The sequence below is a fragment of the Poromitra crassiceps genome, assembly GCF_964638095.1.
Source record: "Poromitra crassiceps genome assembly, chromosome: 2".
Classification (NCBI taxonomy): Eukaryota; Metazoa; Chordata; class Actinopteri; order Beryciformes; family Melamphaidae; genus Poromitra; species Poromitra crassiceps.
This window is the reverse complement of record NC_139624.1, coordinates 21213960-21235664: the sequence shown is the minus strand read 5'-3', so window position 1 is coordinate 21235664 and position 21705 is coordinate 21213960. Positions and strand designations below refer to the sequence as shown.

The window sequence follows — 21705 nt, the reverse complement described above, 5'->3', positions numbered from 1 at the left end:
TGAGGTCACAGTGACCTTGAACTTTGACCGTCACAATCTAATCAGTTCATCGTTGATTCCAATTCCATTTGAGCCAAATTTGAAGCAATTCTGTCAACGTGTTCCTGAGATATTGCGTTGAGAATCGGACGTACGTACGGATATAAACATAAGCTATGGACAAAAACATAATGCCTCCGGCCATGGCTATCATCGGGCAGACCAGGGGCGGTTCTAGGCCTTTTTTGGGTGGGCTTTAGCCCACCCAAAAATAGTCTCAGCCCACCCCTTTTTTTTCTTTCTTTTTTTTCTCCCCTCTCCAAATCCATGGTGGCCATTAGTAGCAGTTTCTGTTAAAATGATCTTTATTTATTATTTATTTTTGCTTTAAAACTATTTTTTAATTTTCTGCTTAAAGTTCATGAAAAAAAGTTGCATTCTTGTTTTTTCCCACAATAATTTCATAATACCATTTGTAATGCCACCGTTGTAGTGCTGTTGTTCAAAATTAAAGTACATTTTCTCCGATTTATTGGTGTCTTTCTAGTCACACAATTTAATAGTCAGTGTTTCCCATACACTGATCTATTTGTGGTGGTACACCCTACATAGATTTTGACCCCCACAAATACTGCCACATATTAATTTCAACTAGTTGACTGCAAACTCCTGCTTTAGTGCTTACAGTATATTATTATGTTGTCGGAATATTATTCCAGCCAATAAGTTAGGAAGTTCCCTTTTGATTTAATTTTACTTTTGTTTTGCCTACAAAGCAAAATGTTACTTTACTTGAAACTCCCCTGAAGTAATTTTGGTATTATTTATGCAAGCATAATTCTACCATATAGTAACCTGTATGCAGAATATATATAGTATATATAGGGAAACAATTATTTTTTCATCGCTGTAAAACCACAGAACGGTAAAGAAGATATTGATGTGTGTAGTTCTTCATAGATCTAGTCTCTTCATTTTGATCTCAAAGTGCGCCAGTTTGATCCATTTTTACTTGAAACTGTACAAAATTTTCGAACGGGCGGGCATGTCCCCGGACCCCCCTAGGGGTTCAGTGGTCCATGACCTTTGGGTGGGCTGAGCCCACCCAAAGCCCTGATGCTAAAACCGCCCCTGGGGCAGACGGATGAAAATGCTCCGTTATCTTTACAACCATCCACCGAACGTACCAAGCAGGCCTGTACAATCCACATTGTGTAGGTTGCTAGCTTGTTAGCTAGCATTGTTTCACAGCAGCGGAGGCATTTTAGAGCAGACATGTAGGGAGTGGAAATGGATTTCCCTTCTCTCAACTGAAATGGTCGGCGCCAATGGCAGAGCTTATACAGCCTGCTTCCTGTGAATCAGACTAGTTGCAAATATATTTGACTATAACACGGTTTCAGTACAAAGACCGGTAACGCTTTAGAATACAGCCCGCAAATAAGCATGTAGTTATAGTCAGGGGTGAAAGTGGTTTGAATTTCTTACAGGAACTATACTACCCCAACCTTCATCGTTTCATATTGTCCTCCTCCCGCCCCCAGCTTCATGAATCCCTGAACACACACATCCATTTTTTGAATGCCTGTAGCCTATGGTGTAGAAATTAGAAACACTTGACAATATGTAGGCTATAGTGAATTATTTAGGCCTGTTTAAACATTACAACAACAGACTATCCTATGTGGACTATCATGTGTGATTTCAACTCTCCTTTTTGACCAAAACATTTACCACACATTGAACAATTAAATTGTTTCTCTCCTGTGTGAACTATTATGAATAACCGCGGTAGGCTACATTGTATGCTTTGGTGCGATGTAGGATTTTGTCTTTCAATAATAATATCCTCATTGCAGCCTTGCTGTAGTTGTTGGTGTTGTTGCGGTTATTTGACTTTCTGACCACCGCCTCAGTGCTTATTATGAGGCCAGAATAACAGATGCCATTGGGAAGGCTAACCATTTACTTTTGGCTTTATTGATTGTGTATGATTCAACTTTGTATCTATGATTTTATATTATTGCATGTTTTTGTAGATTGTTGGGACTTCACTGGCCTGGAACAAACTGCTGGACTGGGGGGAATGAATAGCTGTGCCAAAAAAAGAAGAAGCTAGGCCTATGTGCTGTAGCCTATTGTATTTTTAATTTTATATTTTTTTATATTTTTCATTTGCAAGTTCAACTGTCAGCTGAGCTCTGTTATTGAAGCTTTGGCTAAAGCCCTGAATTTTACAATGATGTTTTGAAATAAATATGTTTAAAAATAATTTGTGTGTTAAAAGCTTGTGCTACGTTTTCATTAGCGTTAATATATTACAGTAATTTATTTTCAATGTCCGCGCAAGAGCAATTTGGTTAGGCCTAGTAAAATCGCTGGGCTGGGCGCAGTGTTTGTGGTGTGGGAAATGTGTTAAAAGCTTGTATTACGTTTTCAATAGCGTTAATACACTAAGGAAGGTATGTGACCATCATTCATTTCAATGTCCGCTCTCAAGAGCAATTCAGTTGGTTCATGAAATCGCTGGGCTGCGTGCTGTGCAGTGGTTGTGGTGTGGGAGATTCGAGCTGTCAAAAGAGCACAAAAGACTTGCTCCTGGCCAATCCCGGCGCTTGACTGCTGCGTAGGCGGGCACAGGGCGTGGTTTTGGCTTAACCTATGTGGGTTTCGAAATAACGCAGTATGGACAGACAGCCGAGCAGCAGCGCAATCGGATTTTGATTGACAACAGCTGCGTGTCTTCCAGGAATGCCGTTCAGGCACAGAATTTCTTAACGGAACTGAGTTCCGGACGGTTCCGGTCCACTTTCACCAGTGGTTATAGTATAACAACGGGGTTTAGGGCTGTAGTTATAGTCTAACTACGGGGTTTAAGGAGTGAATTAATACTTTAACTAGAGGGTAACAAGATCTGTACTTATAGTCTAACTACGGGGTTTAAGGAGTGTAGTTATACTCTAACTACACTCCTTAAACCCTGTAGTTATACTCTAACTACACTCCTTAAACCCCGTTGTTATACTATAACTACACTCCTTAAACCCTGTTGTTATACTCTAACTACTACACTCCTTAAACCCTGTTGTTATACTATAACTACACTCCTTAAACCCCGTTGTTATACTATAACTACACTCCTTAAACCCCGTTGTTATACTCTAACTACACTCCTTAAACCCCGTTGTTATACTCTAACTACACTCCTTAAACCCCGTTGTTATACTCTAACTACACTCCTTAAACCCCGTTGTTATACTCTAACTACACTCCTTAAACCCTGTTGTTATACTCTAACTACACTCCTTAAACCCCGTTGTTATACTATAACTACACTCCTTAAACCCCGTATAGTTAGACTATAACTACACTCCTTAAACCCCGTTGTTATACCATAACTACACTCCTTAAACCCTGTTGTTATACCATAACTACACTCCTTAAACCCCGTTGTTATACTATAACTACACTCCTTAAACCCCATAGTTAGACTATAAGTACAGATCTTGTTACCCTCTAGTTAAAGTATTAATTCACTCCTTAAACCCCGTAGTTAGACTATAACTACAGCCCTACACCCCGTTGTTATACTATAACTACATGCTTATTTGCGGGCTGTATTCTAAAGCGTTACCCAAAGACCTTCATCAGGTTATCTTCAGTGAAATGGGGATTCGGTCAGAACATTCTCTACAAAAGGGCGCTTTCTGTTAACTACTAAATTGTTTACTGCTGCTTTAAACCCTATTTTCTACAGTTCCATACTATCATTTGGCCTTGATTAGTCACTTAATGACATGGCACACAACGGCTGTGTGTGTGTGTGTGTGTGTGTGTGTGTGTGTGTGTGTGTGTGTGTTTACCTTCCTCCTTTGGCAACACACTGACACTGGCAGACCCTGAAGCATGAATGAAGACATTCATGTTGACTTTACTGAGGAAAGAGACACAACAAAACCTCTTTGAAAACTACAAACAAACATGCCTTATGCATGTGCAAATGCAATAATAATCATCATTATCATCATCATTATTTTATTTATTTATGTCATGTTTGTTTGTGGGCAGATACATATTCATAGAACATTAATCAAGAAACTGATATCATATTTATAGCCAAAGATAATTTGCAATGTTTGTCCCAGATGTTATTAAAAGCAAAATACAATATATACAATAAACAGAGAGAGAGAACAGATATAACATAGAACAGCGAGTTCACACACACACACACACACACACACACACACACACACACAAAAGTGACAAAGTCACTCATGAGTACATGGCTGATTGCTCTTCAGAAACTGTTTTAGTTTGGATTTAAAATGATCCCAATTATGTTAATAATATAATAATTTAACACGTTGACTGCCACTGACGTATATATACGTCAAAAAAAATCCAGCGGTTCACTGCCATGGACGTATTAATACGTCAAACTGTTTTTTCAGTGGTTTCCACTAGGTGAGGCCCTTGGGCAATAGGTGAATGTGGATCCGACCTCTCCCGCTGCCCCGGAAGTACTCTAACAAAGATTTCTATATAAGGAAGGCGGGCTCCTTTGATCAGCGTGGGTAGTAGGTAAGTTTGAGACAGAGCGAGACATAGCATTACATAGCGATTTATAGATAGAGAATTTCAGCAATTTAGCAATTTAGAGTCAGATTTAGAGCGAGTTGGTTAGCGTAGTTGATTTAGTTTGTTAGTTGTTAGTACAGTAGTAGTGTTTAGTATAGTCTTTATAGTAGACTTTGTTTAGATAGATAGTTAGCGCGTAGTTACAGTTCATTGTAGTTAGCTTAGCCTTAGCGTCAGTTCATTTTAGTATTTAGCGTTTATTCTAGTTCAGTTTGATCGAGTTGGTAGCCGGTAGATTAGCCTTATTTCAGTTCAGTTTGATCTAGTCGTAGCAGTAGTTGTTTTATTTCAGTTTAGTTTAGTTAGTATTTTCAGTTTTCAGTTTAGTTGGGAGCGGGTGGCGTGTTTGTGCCATGCCGGCCAAACGCAAGCGGTCTTCGGCGGCTGCACGCAAGCGATCGGCGGATCAGAGATCACTGCTGGATTTCTTTTCCGTCCGAAACGAGCTTGTGCCGGAGACCGATTCCGAGGTCTCGGATGAAGAACGGGGTGAGCCCATGCATGTAGCGGCTGCTGCTGCTGGACTGACTGAGTCTGAGTCGAGTGAGCTCACGTCTTCTCCAGACGCGGATTCTGAGGACGAATGGGAGCCATCCAGGAGCGAAGCTCCACAGAGCAGTGGTAAGACGATGTTTGAGATGACTTGTGTAACTTGTGTAAATGTAATTACTATGACTGTACAAAAGCCAGCAGTCAGTCAATTCATTTTACTGAATTTCAGACTCTGAAGAGGAGCCCGTAGCCGGCTGTAGCGGTAGGCCTACAGCATCTGGTGCTACAGCCTCTGGTGCCAGGAAAATGGGTAAGATCACAGTTCAGAATCAGGTTTATTTTCACATCACAGGTTCCAGCCAGAATTCAGTACCACACATATAAAAAACACTAGTTTATGGTAATTATGTATTTCTATAATTTGCAGATGGAGCTGGAAGTGGGAAACGTCCTCAGCCTGCAGGTCCTCCTGAGTGGAGTGATGTTGACTGGGAGCCAACCCACATCCCATTCACAGCAGAACCGGGTCCTCATACTGGTGGTGCTCCTGCTCAACCAGTGGACTTTTTCCAGCTCTTCCTGGACGATGAGCTGCTCCAGGCCATTGTAGCACAAACTAATCTGTATGCACATCAGTGCATCAGTCAGGTGAGCGAGGCTCTGCCTTATTCAAGGCTTGGGAGGTGGAAGGACACTGATGTGGCAGAAATCAAGAGCTTCTTGGGACTATACTTCCTCACTGGGATCGTGAAGAAGCCTGAACTGTCCATGTACTGGACCACAAATGAACTGTATGCTACCCCCCACTTCAACAAAACCATGTCTCGCAACCGCTTTCAACTGCTAACCAGATTCCTCCATTTCTCTAACAATTTTGATGTTGATGGTGCAGACAGGTTGTACAAGGTCCGGCCAGTATTGAATGACCTGTTAGGAAAGTTCAGAGCCATGTTCACACCAGGTCAAGACATCAGTATTGATAAGGGGATGCTCCTGTGGCGTGGGCGGTTGGCCTTCAAGGTGTACAACCCACAGAAACCCATAAAGTATGGGATAAAATCATACATCTCTGTGACTCCCAGACAGGTTACTGCTACAGCATGAAGCCATACTGTGGTGAGCGGTCCTCCCTAGGCGAGACGGTGGAGTTCCTCCTTGGGGACTTGGCAGGGCAGGGGTACCATTTATACATGGACAACTACTACAACTCTGTTGGAATGTGTGCACAGCTGCTGGAGTGTCAGACACATGTCTGTGGCACTCTGAGGAAGAACAGGGGCGAGCCACCTGCTACGAAGGTTACCAACCACACAGTGAAGATGGGGGAAACGGTCATGCGCCACAATGGTGGCACCATGGTTCTGGCCTGGCGCGACAAGCGAATCGTGAAAATGGTTTCCACTATGCACGACGACACGATGGAGACGGTGCAGGTCAGGCAGAAAGGCAGCAGAGAGAGGGTCCCACACGCAAAACCCAAGTGCGTTGTGGACTACAACAAGTACATGAATGGGGTAGACAGATTGGACCAGAACATTGCCTACTATCCCTTTGCCAGGAAGACATCCAGGTGGCCATTCAAGTTTGTCATGTACTTGTTTCAGATGTCTTTTTATAACGCCTTTGTTTTGTACAAAGCTAAACACCCAGCTAAACGCCAGAGAAAGTGTAAAACATTGCTGGATTTCATCCTGAGTGTTGTCGGTGCATGGACCAGACCTGTGGTGGAGGAGGAGGTGGGGGCTGGGGTGGAGGAGGAGGTGGGGGCTGGGGTGGAGGAGGAGGAGGAGGTGGGGGAGGAGGTGGGGGGTGGCGGGGTGGGGGCTGGGGGGGAGGGCAGTGACCAACCTGCAACCAGGCCGGGCCGGGCACCATACCTGGACCCTCCAAGCAGGCTGGATGTCGATCTAGCGGGCCATGTAATGGCCAAGTATCCAGCCACATGCAAAAAAGAGCTCCCAGCGAGGAGGTGTAGAGTTTGTAGAGAGAGAGGTGTTAGAAGCGAGACACGCTACCGTTGTGTCATGTGTAATGTCCCATTACACAGGGCTGGCTGCTATGAGGTGTACCACTCAGAGAGGAACCGTGCTCGGTGGCACAAGTAGGCATGGGTCATAAAAAAAAAAAAAAACTGCCTGTTTTTGATGTTGTGTCATGTGTAATGTCCCATTACACAGGGCTGGCTGCTATGAGGTGTACCACTCAGAGAGGAACCGTGCTCGGTGGCACAAGTAGGCATGGGTCATAAAAAAAAAAAAAAAACTGCCTGTTTTTGATGCTCTTTGTTTGATTGTTTGCTAGCTAGCAGGAATACATAAAAAGCACCTGCCGATTTTCATGTAACTTTGTGGATGGGTGTAACATGGGCCAAGGAAGTACCCATTACATTTTGGAACAGTTCTGGATTCGGTGTACGGTTTTAATTTGTTTTTAATTTGTTTTTAATTTGTTTTATACTGTTTTATCGGCCGTACCAGCCGCTGGCTCATCTCGCTCTTAAGTTATTAGTGTTGTCTTATTTTATTTATCAGCCGCACCAGACGTATGCTCTTTTATATTGGCCCATCGTATGTCTAAATGTTGTTACATTTTGATTATTTATGACATTGTATGTATGGTTTGCACTTTATGTTTTTATGTTTCAAGCCTCTACGCCTTGCTGTAATCCAATTTGCCCTTTGGGACATTAATAAACTACTTGAACTTGAACTTGAAACCGGTTTGATCACGAACCGAAAAAACCTATAAAAAAAAAAAAACATGTAAAAAAAAAAAAAAAGCTGAGTGACCTGTGGTCTGCTCTTGTTTTGTATTTATTTTGACATTTATTTATTTTATTATGGTATTATTCCTCCATTATTGAAAACAACTATTGTTCAGATGTCTGATGTCTCACTGATGCCAAAAATAAATGGTTAAAGTGACTTTTCTGCCTGTTTGATTGAATTTCACAAAACTGCGATTATCTCAGCTTTCTGCCTCAGACCCTGAAACCATGCTGTACTCAACGGCTAATATCTACATAACTACTAACTCTACAAACTAACTCTTTTAGACAGAGAAAGTACACATTCTATTAGTACTTTTGAGATATTGTATGTTCACAAACTCCAAGCAGAAAAGAATCCTCGGCTCTTGTAAAATGAGCCACAATCCTCAAAAAACGGCTTGGCAGAAGCTACCTACAGCAAGAAAAAAACGGCTGGCAGTCAATGTGTTAAGATGTGTGGGTAATGAATTCCATAGTTTAATCCTCTGGAAAGAGAAAGTGGTTTGTCCAAGGGAGGTTTTGCGATAAGGCACTGTGCAATTCCCTGCAACAGTAGTGGTTGAGCCAAAATACCCAAGAGGTTTCACCATATCACTGAAAACGCGAGGAGCCTGATTATGAATACATTTATGGATACGTTTTATGTTAGCGAACCACAGGGCAGCGTGCTGTCAACCTTTTTATATATTTTATACACAGATTGTTTTCGTAGCGTTACCCTGGACAGTATATAATTAAATTTGCGGATGACGTGGTCAGCCTACTGGGACACGATGAAGTTGAACACGGCCCAGTTCTAAATGACTTTGTCAAATGGTGTGAGGCCTCACATTTGACTCTGAACATAGCCAAGACTAAAGAGGTTCATTTTGACTTTAGACGAGACCCTCCACTATCCACCCCATCCATGATCAAAGGAGAGGAGATTGAGGTGGTGACAGAATATAAATACCTTGGTCTGATTATAGATCACAAATTATCTTGGGACCAATGCGTGGATGCTATCTTTAAGAAGGGCCAACAGTGCTTGTATTTCCTTAGGAAATTGAGCTTTTTTAACATTGATAACAAAATTCTTACTCTTTTTTATAAGTATTTTATTGAGAGTATTCTTTGTTATTGTATTGTATGCTGGTACGGACATTCCAAAGTTACTCACAAAAATAAATTGGGAAAGATTGTTAAGATCTGTGGAAAAATCATGGGGCAACAGCAGGCTGACCTGTACCACCTGTACTTTGGTTGACCGTGAAGGCAGACAAGGTCTGCTCAGACAAAACCCATCCACTGTCTGTCAGCAGAGTTTCAGCTACTCTCTTCTCGTCGGAGGTACACATACCCCAAGATCAGAACCAACAGAGCGAAACATTCATTTATCCCCATCTCAATCATCCAGCTAAATAAGATGTGAGATTCAGGGAATCTGAAGTTTTTATTTGTTGTTTTATCGTTATCAGATATGCAGCCAATATGCAGGGCTGCCAACACGTGCACTTTAATACACAGTATTATTGCGTATTTTTGTAGTATTTTTGACCACTACAGATGATTTTATGATTTTTATGAGTTGTGTATGTTTTTATTTTAATGTGTCTGTGTCCTCATGTACTGTGCTGTACAACAAATTGCCTCCTTGGAGGACATTAAAGTTTTCTACTACTACTACTACGCAAGGAGCCTGATTATGAATACATTTATGGATACGTTTTATGTTAGCGAATTTAATCAAATTATCAAAACTTAAAATGTTTAATTTCTCGATGACACGGCAATGGTAAAACCTAATTGGCTTCCTTGCTGTCAAGAATTTTTATTGCACAATTGTATTTCAATCAGGAGAGTCCAGTTGGTAGGATTAGACAAACTTTATTTAGCAATCGGCATGCATGGCAAATGCTTTGGCGCTTGACTCCATTGGCCAGTGGCGCTGCTCTTGAGGCAGAGGAGGGCACCTGCATAGGCTAGGAGATCCCCCCCCCGTGGGGGATCAGGAGTCAAGACTCGTTGGTGGCGGACTGGGGAGGTGGGTGGGGCAAAACAACGCTTCGGAGGCCGGCTTCAAGGGAGATGGGCTGCCGTGAGCTGCTGCTGCTATGATCGGCCAGAGAGAGAGGTGACGTAGAACCCTTGCTATATATATGAGGATTAACTGACGTCATGTTTGACGTCATAGCAGACGTCATGCTAGGACTTTTGACTGACCACGTTATGCTAGAACTTGACTGTCGTCAGGGGATGATCGGATTATGCGTGAGTGGCCTTCTGCTTGAACTATGGTCTGGAGACCTCACTTCAATCAGGAGAGGCCAGTTGGTAGGATTAGACAAACTTTATTTAGCAATCGGCATGCATGGCAAATGCTTTGGCGCTTGACTCCATTGGCCAGTGGCGCTGCTCTTGAGGCAGAGGAGGGCACCTGCATAGGCTAGGAGATCGCCCAAAAGGAAGATCTGATTACCGGAGGTTAATTGAGATCTGCAGGCGCCAGTAGTTGATTGCACTTTTCCGGCCTTCGACCTTTTTAGCGACTTACAGCTATTTGCGGCTGGCGCTCCCAACTCGGTCGGGCACCTCGCGATAGCGCTTCCCAGCTTGGCCTACCTGGCCGCCTTGGCGCTTCGCGATTGTACTTTTCCGGCCTTCGACCTTTTTAGCGACTTACAGCTATTTGCGGCTGGCGCTCCCAACTCGGTCGGGCCTTGGTACGTGTTTTTCCTGCCTTCTACCTTTTTAGCGACTTACAGCTATTTGCGGCTGGCGCTCCCAACTCGGTCGGGCACCTCGCGATAGCGCTTCCCAGCTTGGCCTACCTGGCCGCCTTGGCGCTTCGCGATTGTACTTTTCCGGCCTTCGACCTTTTTAGCGACTTACAGCTATTTGCGGCTGGCGCTCCCAACTCGGTCGGGCCTTCGATCTTGGTACATTAAAGTTTAGCTTGGCGCTTCCCGGCTTGGCCTACTTGGCTGCCTTGGCGCAACTACCCTGACTTTCTCCGACTCTATCCCCCCAAAAATGAGCCGGGGAATTTACTGCGCCTTACTGGGCGCCATGCTTACGGGGAGCCGCCACCAACGAGACATTTTAAAGTCCGGGACACTGTTTGTTGCCATGCTCACCGATTAAGGGAGGAGGGTTCTTTGGGCCGCCAGTATGGCCGCCTGCTCCAGGCGGATGTAGCTGGAGAATGCCGATGAGGGCCAGCGGCCCATTTGCTGGAGGGAGGCGGAGGGCACTCCTTGCTCGGCAGCCGAGGTGGCCGCTCCGATCCTGAAGGAGTGGCTGGAGTAGTCCTACGTCGGGAGGTTGCATTGCTGGAGCGTCTGCTTGAGGTGCAGGGTGAACCGGGATCTTGTCGTGTGGTGACAGGGTGCGATGAGGAGCAGGGGAGCCGAGGGGCCGGTCCGAGGCCTGAGCTTGACGTAGTGAGCCATGAACGAGAAAGGGCAGGAGGGGGCTAGTGCCTTCCTGTATGCTATTGTGTGCTGGGGCAGCGGGGCTCTCTGACTGCGGTGTCAGAGAAGAGAACGTTGTCCAGGCTACGCTCCATCATGAACAATGACTCGCACCCACTCCACGGCGTGCTAGTCGAACACAGGAGTACGTTCAGTGAGAGACTGATTCCACCTAGATGCAGTACGGAGAGGCACAGGAAATCATTCCTGCCTGTGGCCATTAGTCTATTTAATGCCTCTCTTAAAGAGCACCTCGGAGACGCTCAGTCTCCCTGAGACTGAGCCAGCCGATAGGTTAACTGTGCCTGGCTGAGCCACGTGTGGAGTATAGGGCAAGCCGACTTAATATAGTCCAGGGTGCAATAATGATAATTGACACGGAATGTATACTTACCTGACGTATTTTGTATTTTGCTACTTAGACATTCCACTTATTTTTGCTTCTAGCGCATTTACTAGTTATTCTATGCTATGTTGTTGTTGTTTTTTTCTTTTTTTTTTCTTATGCTTATTGCTTAATATTGCATTTGCGTTGCATTTACTACTGTTTATTTTATTTTAAGCTATGTGTGTACTGTGAGCGAGCTACTGTAACCTGTCCCGATTTCCCCTCGGGGATCATTAAGTCATTCTGATTCTGCTTCTGAAGAAATGCCAGAGGCATTTTACTTTGAAATTCGTTAAGAACAGGAAGTGGTGTATTAAGACCGGGTAGCTTAACACGGAAAGACGTCAGCATTCCCTGGGCCGTCTGGCTTCGGTCCGAAGTTATGCAGTAACACTCATTCTAGCTGATGCTCAGACAAGCTCCGTGGGCCAGGGGTGTTAGAATGGCCCCTTGCGTGGTTATTATTATTATTGTTGTAATTATTATTATTATAATTATTATTATTATTATTGTGACTCCCGCTGGCCATTTGCCAGAAGCGATTTCCGCTTAGGCGTCGGAAATAGGCAGGCTGAGATGCCCGCTGGGTAGAATGGTCAGATCACAGGCCAAATAACTTGTCAGTCAGCTTCGCTTTATTTAGTCAAAGCACGAGGGACACCTACGGTACATGTGGTGTTTTCAGAGCAATGTAAGACAGTATTTCTGTTTGGTGGGGCGGGCCGTTGCGGGCAGACGGAGTATTAAAGAGATGAGAATACGTCTGATTATAGGCATTATAGGCAAAACACAAAGATCCCTAGTACAGTTTAGTAGTGCACGAGTGCTCAAGAAAGCGCACGAGGTAATCAATGACTCCACGCGTGTCCTTCATGTCTGTTTTGACTTAATGCCATCAGGAAAGAGCTTTAGACAGCCTGCCTGCAAAACAAACAGAAGGAAGTTTGGTTTGGTTCCAGAGGCCATTCGACTGGTGAACAGCCACAGTACGAGAAGTGGTCAGTTTATCTAGACTAGGTCTGTACCTTGACCTTTTGATTTGAACCCTTGAACAAGTCTAATATGCACTTGGATTGTATTGACTGAAATTAATTTGTATTGATCTGACACCTATATTCCTTTGTGGTGTTGGATACACTGTAATCAGGGATCTTGCTTTATCAGTGACATTTATTGTATTTATTGTCTTTTTTTTTTTTTTTTTTTTTTTTTGTATTGTTTTTGGATGTGTACAGAGTACAGCTTGTTTGCAGTATTCATGCCTTAAATTGCCCTTTGCGGGACTAATAAAGTTTTAATTGAATTGATTTTACTGGACTGGTAGATTGCCCGTTTAAATGCTGAAGTACTGATACTTTCCTCATGGGTCCTTTCGCGTCCACGGGTGACTGGTCCTCCGGGGTATGCTCGGTGTGCTGTGGTCGTCAACCCCGTCCTTGGTAGAGCAGGTAGCTCTTGAGAGAGGCGGGCAGGGGCAGTCCGTGGATTCCGCTCAGGCGGTCCCTTCCTAGAGCCGCCCGCACGGAGCGCCTGCACAGGTCCATCAGAGGGAGGGGATCCGGATCGAGTCCGTTTATGTACCGGATTCGTATTTCGCAGTGTCCCCACACGGCGCTCACTGCGGGGTACACCTTCCTGCCCTTAAGTCCTCCGAACGCCACCCCTAGGTCATGTCCGTCCACTATGAAACCTAACGTCCCCTCGTCCATGTCCAAGACGACTAACAGCGAGTCTGGTATTATGAAGGTGTCGTCGGGCTCCAGGAAGGCGGGGTAGGTTCTGCCCGCGTGGTTCTTGCCGTCGTGGTAGAGTTTACACCGGCCCAGGTCCCAGCCTTAATATGGGGGGTGATAGTGGAGTTTTTTTTTGTTGTTGTTTTTTTTAAGATTGTTGTTCAAATAAAACCCCCTCAGATTGGCTAAAGTTAAGAAATTATCATTGTCATCGTCACAGAAGCTTCCTAATTTAATTTATCAGTCAACATCAGTCACATGGGGTCACTGGGGACCCAGAGGTAGAAAATAAACAAACTCAGCTGCGTGTAACAGCAAAGATAATTGAGAATGAGAAGGCAAGAGTATATAGTGCCTTTTTGAAAACAGCGCTGCGGCCATTTTGGCCTGAAATACGGCTCCTTGCTGGGGCAGAAGCTTAGTCTCCAAAATGGCGGATTGGCTGTGTGCTGTCGCATCTTTACAATAAAAGGTCTCTGGTTACGGTAAACCTCCGTTTCACGAACACAACAACAAAGGAGAGAGGCAACTACTTTTCACACTCTGTTTTGGATTAAGAGGATGTCCTGAAGTGTGACGGTGGATTAAAGACTTGATGACAAAACGTCATGTGATTTGGTGGATTATAGTCTTTGTGACAGAGAGAACAGGTCACCCGATGGATTAACGTTACATGGATGCGGGTTTTACTGCCGAGTGCGACTTTCTGCTTAACTGCATGTAACGTTACGCGTCTCGCGGCGGCCCCGCGGCCTGCATTTCCCCGGCGGCTCCCGGCTCTCGGGGCAGCTGCCTCTACTGGTCTTCGCCCGCAGCCTCTCGCACGTCCGCGCCGAGCGGCCCTCTCCCTCCGGCACGCTCGCACGCGTTCTTGGGCGTCCACGGCGCGGCGCTTCGTCTTCTGCTCCCCTACCACGGGCCGTCGCAGTGGCGCGCCCCGTGCCACGGGAACGCGCGCTGGGCCTTCTCGTCGGGGCTATGCTGGCAGCCTGTGGTCCGGTCGCTTCGCCAACGTCTTCGTCAGACACCTCGGAAGGCAAGTACGCTCCGTGGCCGGTCCGGGACAGGGGACCGATGTCTAAGCTGCCGTCACGGTCCATGGGCTGCTCTGGCTCGGAACTCGACATGCCAGGAATGGGAATATCCACGGGTAGAGAAGGCTTGTGGGTGCTGATTCGGTCTGCGGATCTGGTGCAAAACAACGCTTCGGAGGCCGGCTTCAAGGGAGATGGGCTGCCGTGAGCTGCTGCTGCTATGATCGGCCAGAGAGAGAGAGGTGACGTAGAACCCTTGCTATATATATGAGGATTAACTGACGTCATGTTTGACGTCATAGCAGACGTCATGCTAGGACTTTTGACTGACCACGTTATGCTAGAACTTGACTGTCGTCAGGGGATGATCGGATTATGCGTGAGTGGCCTTCTGCTTGAACTATGGTCTGGAGACCTCACATCATCGTCTGATTACAGTCGGACTAGCTTGAGACCATGCAGTTACACAATAACCCAAGTATGAGAAAATCATTGAGTGCATGTAGATATTTGCAGCGTAAAATGGTAGACATTATGGTAGACAGATAAATGGTAATCATTCTAAACAAATATAAGTATGCATTTGCTACTCTGCTCCCCACTTGTATATGTTTCTCAAATTTTAAGAGGAGTGTCTAACATCAAACCAAGGTATTTAACCTCAGAAACCTGGTCAATAGATTGACCATTGATTTTTAGATCTAACTTATTTACTTAATTGTTTATTGTGGATCCCCATTAGTCTACACCAAGGTGAGACTACTCTTCCTGGGGTCCAAATTCATTCACTTCATCTGGTGAGGACTGTCACCTGGACGAGAAACATATTGACAGTTTTCTTAATGTTCAATGTTAGACCATAATTTTTGAGCCATTCTGTTTCCGATTCTAGATGTTCTGTCAATAGTGTAGGAACCAGAGGAGGTTTTTCCAGTGAGGCATAGGAGGATGGTCCTCCTCTATTAGATTGGGGATTTTATATTAAAAAAAATATTATATATATATATATTTTTTTTTTTCATTTTTCAATATTTTTTTTATAATAAAATATCAATCAAATGTGTGTTTTCTTATGTGCAGACGCTCATTTTTTCATTCATTATATTCTTATATGCTTAAAATGCTTAAACAACAGTGACCTGAACTGATGGAAAGGAGAGCTCCATGCAGAGAGTCACTCTGGCCCTGGTCCCAGCCTTTAGTAGGCAGATAAAAAAACTTCGCCCTGTGGGTGTTTATTTATTTGGTCATTTATCTAATGAAAAATATGATTGGTTGAAAAACACTTGCAATTCACAGAAACCGACAGAAACACGTGAGAGTGATGTGTTTTCCCACCAATCACATTGAGCTGGAGGTTCGCACGCCCTTACCCTGGTTAAACCAGGTGAAATCTAATTGGTTGTTGGTTGGATAGATGGCTGACAGTGATTGACATTCTGTATTGTCCAATGCTGAATAGCCTACGTCTGAAAATCTTGTTGAATCCGCAGCGCTCCATTGGAAATACAGGAAATGAAGACCTGACAGGCTAATAGATAGATTTACAGACAGTAGCACCTATATTTTCCCCTTTCTCTTTTCCTATGTTTTATATTATCAAGCAGTAAGTTAGCTCACAAGCCAGACAGTCGTTGCATTGTATTACGCGGAGTTTAGAGAGGGCAGCGTGGTTCACACAGAGGCTCAGAAGCAAACACTGGGATAATTTAACCTCATCGACTGCACTCGCACCGGCTACAGACTGCATGGATATTCAAGTAAGTCAATTCAGTTCGAGTTATCCGGGTCTTCTACTAAATTCGGCGTCCACCAAGCAGTGCTACTTTTTCGTATTATATTGTTTTATGCTGAATAGCCCGCCATTTGGCGATCTTAAACTCGCACATTTTTTAACTGAATTTGGCAGCGCGGAACCAGCGTGGAACGAAACAGCAATTTGCATAGCAAATTTTATGAAACGAATCTTGTAGCCTATGTTGGACGTAGTGAAGTGTTTTTGATTGATTTGTTCATCCATCAAGCCTTTTACTGACAGACTAACTTAAGTTTGATGTTGCCTGCTGTAACAGTGTGGATCTATAAAGCGGTCTGTAGCCTAATAATTGGAATGTAACTAACATGTTGATGCAGCAGCACTGTCGAGAGTGTGTCCCCCTGTACTGATAATGATGTTATCTATCACATCCGCTAACCTGTTGCTCGTTGAACAAGTCGGCATTTATCAGCTCGGCTGCACCGTTTACAGACGGGTACATTGGACGGTCTGTGTTGTGTCAAGCTAGATGTAAGGGGGAAGATGAGAGAGAGAGAGAGAGAGAGAGAGAGAGAGAGAGAGAGAGAGAGAGAGAGAGAGATTTAGATTGAGATTGAGATTGAGATTGAGATTTTACGCATGGTTCATCGTTCATTCAGGAATGTTTTCAAGATGGCATTTGATTGTCTTGTCTGCCCACCCAGTGCCCAATTCGGTGTCTGTTCTTTTATTCCTGGTGGGAATCTTTTGCTTTGGATAAGGATTTCTCTGCTGACTGCATGGATTTCTTTTGTGCACAATCTAATGTGCTTTTTTCCCTCTGTCTCCTGCATTATGAAAAGCAGTAGGCTAATTCTCAGTACCGTAAATTCCGGACTATAAGACGCACCGGTGTATAAGCCGCGGGACCAAAATTGACTATTTTTTTCTTCTATAAGCCGCACCGGTCTATAAGCCGCGGGTGTTTTGATGTTTAATTACCATATGAAAGGGTTCGTGCACAGAGAGGAATGTCGGGAAAGCGATGGCTGTTTGGGGAAGCTCCCATTTATTAACATTTCAACAAAACAAAACAAAAGTCAGGTCACTAATCCCCAGACAAAATCACACAACAATAGGCTATATGTGCAGCAAACCTGTAACCAGAGAAGTCAAGTCACTAATGCTCGTCTTCCTCTTCTTCCTGCGTACTGAAACCACCAAAGTCCTCATCTTCAGTGTCGGAAACGAACAGGTTCAGGGTGGCTTCGTCAACCACTCTCCTCTCTCCTTCATTGTCACTCAAAACCAACGAACTCCTCTTCATCTATAGCTGTGTTTCCATTACAGTTTTTCGCAAAAGAATTGCGATATTTCTACAACTTCGACAATGTACAATTGCGACTTGTAGGCGTTTCCATTGAAGTTGCGTTTGAGTGATTCCCCGTTGCAGCAGCTGCCACAGTGATTACGCACGGGGATCTGCCCCATATCCCGTCCCCTGCATGCTCAAATCCAACCAATGGTCAATGGAAATCCCAACATGAAGTTACAATGCATATAAACGAGCCTGATTATCAATTCAAAAGAAAATGAGTCGCAAAATGTTGCTGGCTGCGTGAATGCACTCAGCGCGACAGGCAGAGGAAAAAAGGTAGCCTAATAGCCTACAACTGGTCCGATTTAGAGATGGAGGGGGGAAAAGGCTGATTTGGTTCTATAATTGCACCTGAAACGTGTGCAATGTATTAGCCTACTCACAGTCACTGTATTCACTTCAGACAGCACCACCGCACCAGTGTGTGCTTTTCATCCTCTCATCTCGCCGCTGTGCCAAATGCGCGCACACAGGCAGCCTGCTGTCACCATGGACCGATTTCTGCCATTAAACATTATCTAATTTGCCCGGCTACGCTTTTGCACAACACTCGTCTTTCTGCTAGGTAGCGTTGCTTCAAAGTTTTCCACTTGCTGCGGAGGTTTTGACACGGCTATCGAACCTTACTTACCAAACTTATTTTCCGCTCCTTTTCCAAGGGATAATATGGGTCACATGACGTGCAAATGCGAAAAATGTGTTTCCATTACACTTTTGCGATAAACTGCTATATCGACACGTCTGAAAAACCACCTCATGATCATCTACTGCTCGTTCTCATGCTGTCGAGAACGAGCAAAGCTTTTTTTTGGTGAAAGAATCCTCCAGGGCGCTTCTTGTTAACAGTCCGAGTGAGTGGCAGGTCGAACGTCAAAGGCACTTCATCCATATTTATGATCTGCTCCGGTTCGATGGAATATTCCTTGATCTTCCTTTGTGTGAATTCGCCGAAGTTTGTGATTTTCTCCTGGTAGTCGGGGGAGGGAGTTGATGGGCTTGTGGCCGTTTGCTTACCGTAATTACCATATGTAAGTGGTCACGCACAGAGGGGATTGTCGGGAAAGAGATGGCTGTTTGAGGAAGCTCCCATTTACCGTATTACCGTAACATTTCAACAAAACAACATAACACAACACCACCGTTGTTTATTTTTACAGTGCACACAGTGTCCGCGGTGTGGTGAAAAGAGGGCAAGAGAGGAAATTAAAACAGAAGTGGATTTATAGTTAGAAAGAGTGCTAAAAAAGAGAGTTTTTTTTTTTTTTTTTTTTTTTTTTTTCTGAAAAAATCCATAGATAAGACGCACCGTTATATAAGCCGCAGGGGCCAAAAAACGGGAAAAAAGCCGCGGCTTATAGTCCGGAATTTACGGTAATTTACTTAGGTTACTGTAGGCTACATCACCTTCCAGACGGCTTCTAGAAGAAAAAAATGCTTTTAAATGAGCTGTTTGATAAAACTATTTATAAACCTTATTAATAAAAATGCTTATAAATGAGCCATTTAAATTAAATTAATTAATTTGACAAATGAAAGACTGATGCTGATTTGCAAAATGCAATTTAAAATGTGCATTTTTTAATCCATTTTCATATTCTTGCTTATTCGTTTTCATATTATTTGTCCTTTGCATAATTCATTTCGCCTTTACTTTACCATTAGACAACTGTTTTACTTAAAGCACAATTATGCCACACTGTATACAGGTATGGCGCGCACACGAGAAAAAAAAAACGTGTCGCCGCTCTAGCTTCCTCCCCTGTTTCCAAGCTCACCAGCCACCACTGGTAGGAACTGAGGTAGTGGTCCGGCCAGACACATATGTGTCATCTGCATACATCTGGAGACCTGCTCCTGGGCATGATTCTGGAAGTACATTGCCACCCCTCGTTGTCAATGGACTCTGTTAAAACGGCATGTTTTTGAATGGAGTTTGGTTAAAAATTCGCTAAAGCTGTTTCCTATCACATTTCTTGTTTTCGATACATGCTACCGCACCCCCCCCCCCCAGCTGGCAGGAAAAACGGCTCATACCCAGTTGTTTCTTAACAAAGACCCCTCATGTTTAGAAAGGCAAAACCTGAAAATATCCTGCTCTCCCTAGCCTGACATGATCCAGATTTCATGTTTAAAAGGCACTATAGAGACATTTGGTCAGGACCTCTTGGCATCACTAACGCCTGGGGTAGCCTACCACATTTTTCATCATTTTGAACGCCACAGGTTACATTCCTCTGCCATTCATTTTGGGTGGGGAAAGTGAAAATGCAGCGCTTGCCCCTCCCTCGAGTCATTACCACCACTGAGGTGCCCTTGAGCAAGGCCCTTAACCCCACCTGCTCCAGTGGAGCTGATCAGTGGCCAGCAGACTGTGGTTGTACTGGTCAGCTTCCAGGTATGAATGTGTCTGTGAATGTGAACAGGGCGCTCCTGAAAAAGAGCATTGCTCCCCCTGTATGAATATCATTTCAAAATGTCACCACGTTGGTTATGGTTAGGCAACTAAAGCAACTTTGTTGGATTTAGACAACTTGGTTAAGGTAAGGTTACACCCTAAAGCTCATTTAAATGTCACACTCAAGTGGTGTCGATTTCAGATGTGTTGGACGACCATGCACTGTCCCCCCTGTACGCCCAAAAACCACAAAGAGGGTATATCATGCATTAAGAAGTGACACCAAGGGGTCCTGACCAAAGAGCAGTAGGCCTACTTGATGAGTTGGGAATGAGAACGTGTTTCTGCCCAGGGCCGGCCCTACAGAGACACACAGAATGTCTGTCCTGTCTCCTCACCTTTGAAAGAGTTTCCCCTCGTTGGCCATGAAGAGTTTAGTCTGGTCTATCCTTCCTTTGCAGTGGCTGATCCTTTTGTCGCAGCTCAGTTTCTTGGGCTTGTAGCAGAACCATGGCTCTCCGGTGTGCAGGTCAGTGTAGTTGCACAGCACCCCCTGGTTCGAAGGCAGGCAGACGTTACAAACCGTGGTTTCAGAGACGGATCCTGAGCGGAAGACGCTGTGGAAGAAAACCCGCCGGTAGGGATAGTCCCTGGTCATCCTGCGCAGCACCGTGACGGCCTCACTGGGGTGAACCAGCGTCACCTGACAGGAGGGAGAACCAGAGCTTTCACTCAGTCCAACATTGTATTAGTTGGCTTCTGTCCGATCTGTAAGGTGAAAGAAAATGCACTACCTAAACTTCTTTCTTTCTTGTTTACGTCCAAATGAAATTCAGGTGTCTAGGTTTGGTCACCTCTCCTCCCACCTGAAGTGAATCATCATGATTTCGGTTTCCATCTTTTTACGTGCCGAGCCACGCTCGAGATGGACCTACTCCAGAGTGGGACCAAAGTGCGGCAGACCCATCTCCAAGCGGGGTGCGGTGTCATATCACCAAACTGTGACAACCCCCCTTCTCCCCCTCAGCTGTGTTGCGAGCATAGTGATGCAAATTCCCCACCATGAAGTAGAACTGATTAATGGTCAAATGTCTAGGGGCCCTTTACACGAGGACAGTCTCTGGAAGAAACGACACAATAGCGTTTCCTTCACACCTTTTCCTTCACACCTTCTCCCCGTTTACATGAGCTCTGTTGAATTTTTAAAACGCCGTAATGTACATGCCAGGTCGCTAGGTGGCAGTGTGATGGTCAACGGGGCGTTGCTCGTTGCTCCACGGACGCTTCTGCATGACGTCATTTTGTAATCGTCTTTCTGGGTTTTAGACACGGAAGTAGATTACGGCTACTGTAGTAATTAATTATTTTAGACTTGCCAAAAAGCTGTTTTCAAGCTAAAAAAAACAACAAACTGTTTTAAAGTTGTAATATTCTTCGGGTGAGAACGTTACAGAGATGTGACCAGTTTATCAGAATAAGCCTATTTGGAAATCTTTAACGAGCAGCGAGGATCGGGAGCGATGGCTGTGCTGACACTGTCTACTGTGTGGCTGCAGTGAGAAAACACTGTCGATGTGCTTGCCTAATGTTAAATGCCGACCGGGTACAGCCATCGGCTCCTCGCAGCAGCAGTAACGCTCGCTATGAACATGTAACTGAAGTCGGCCGCAGTGTAGCTTAATTCTGAATGTTGCCAAGCGTGTGTCGC

General features: G+C 44.6%; 1 protein-coding gene across 1 annotated transcript in view; it reads right to left on the bottom strand.

Moving 5' to 3' along the window:
* Positions 1-21705, bottom strand: part of LOC310798869 (NXPE family member 3-like) — a gene marked incomplete at both ends in the record, with an annotated part of 31369 nt that overhangs the window by 6377 nt on the left and 3287 nt on the right. The window contains 2 exons of the mRNA XM_083661432.1: positions 3843-3913; positions 20396-20700. Coding sequence (XP_083517558.1) covers positions 3843-3913; positions 20396-20700 — 376 coding nt within the window. The remainder of the gene's footprint in view (positions 1-3842; positions 3914-20395; positions 20701-21705) is intronic.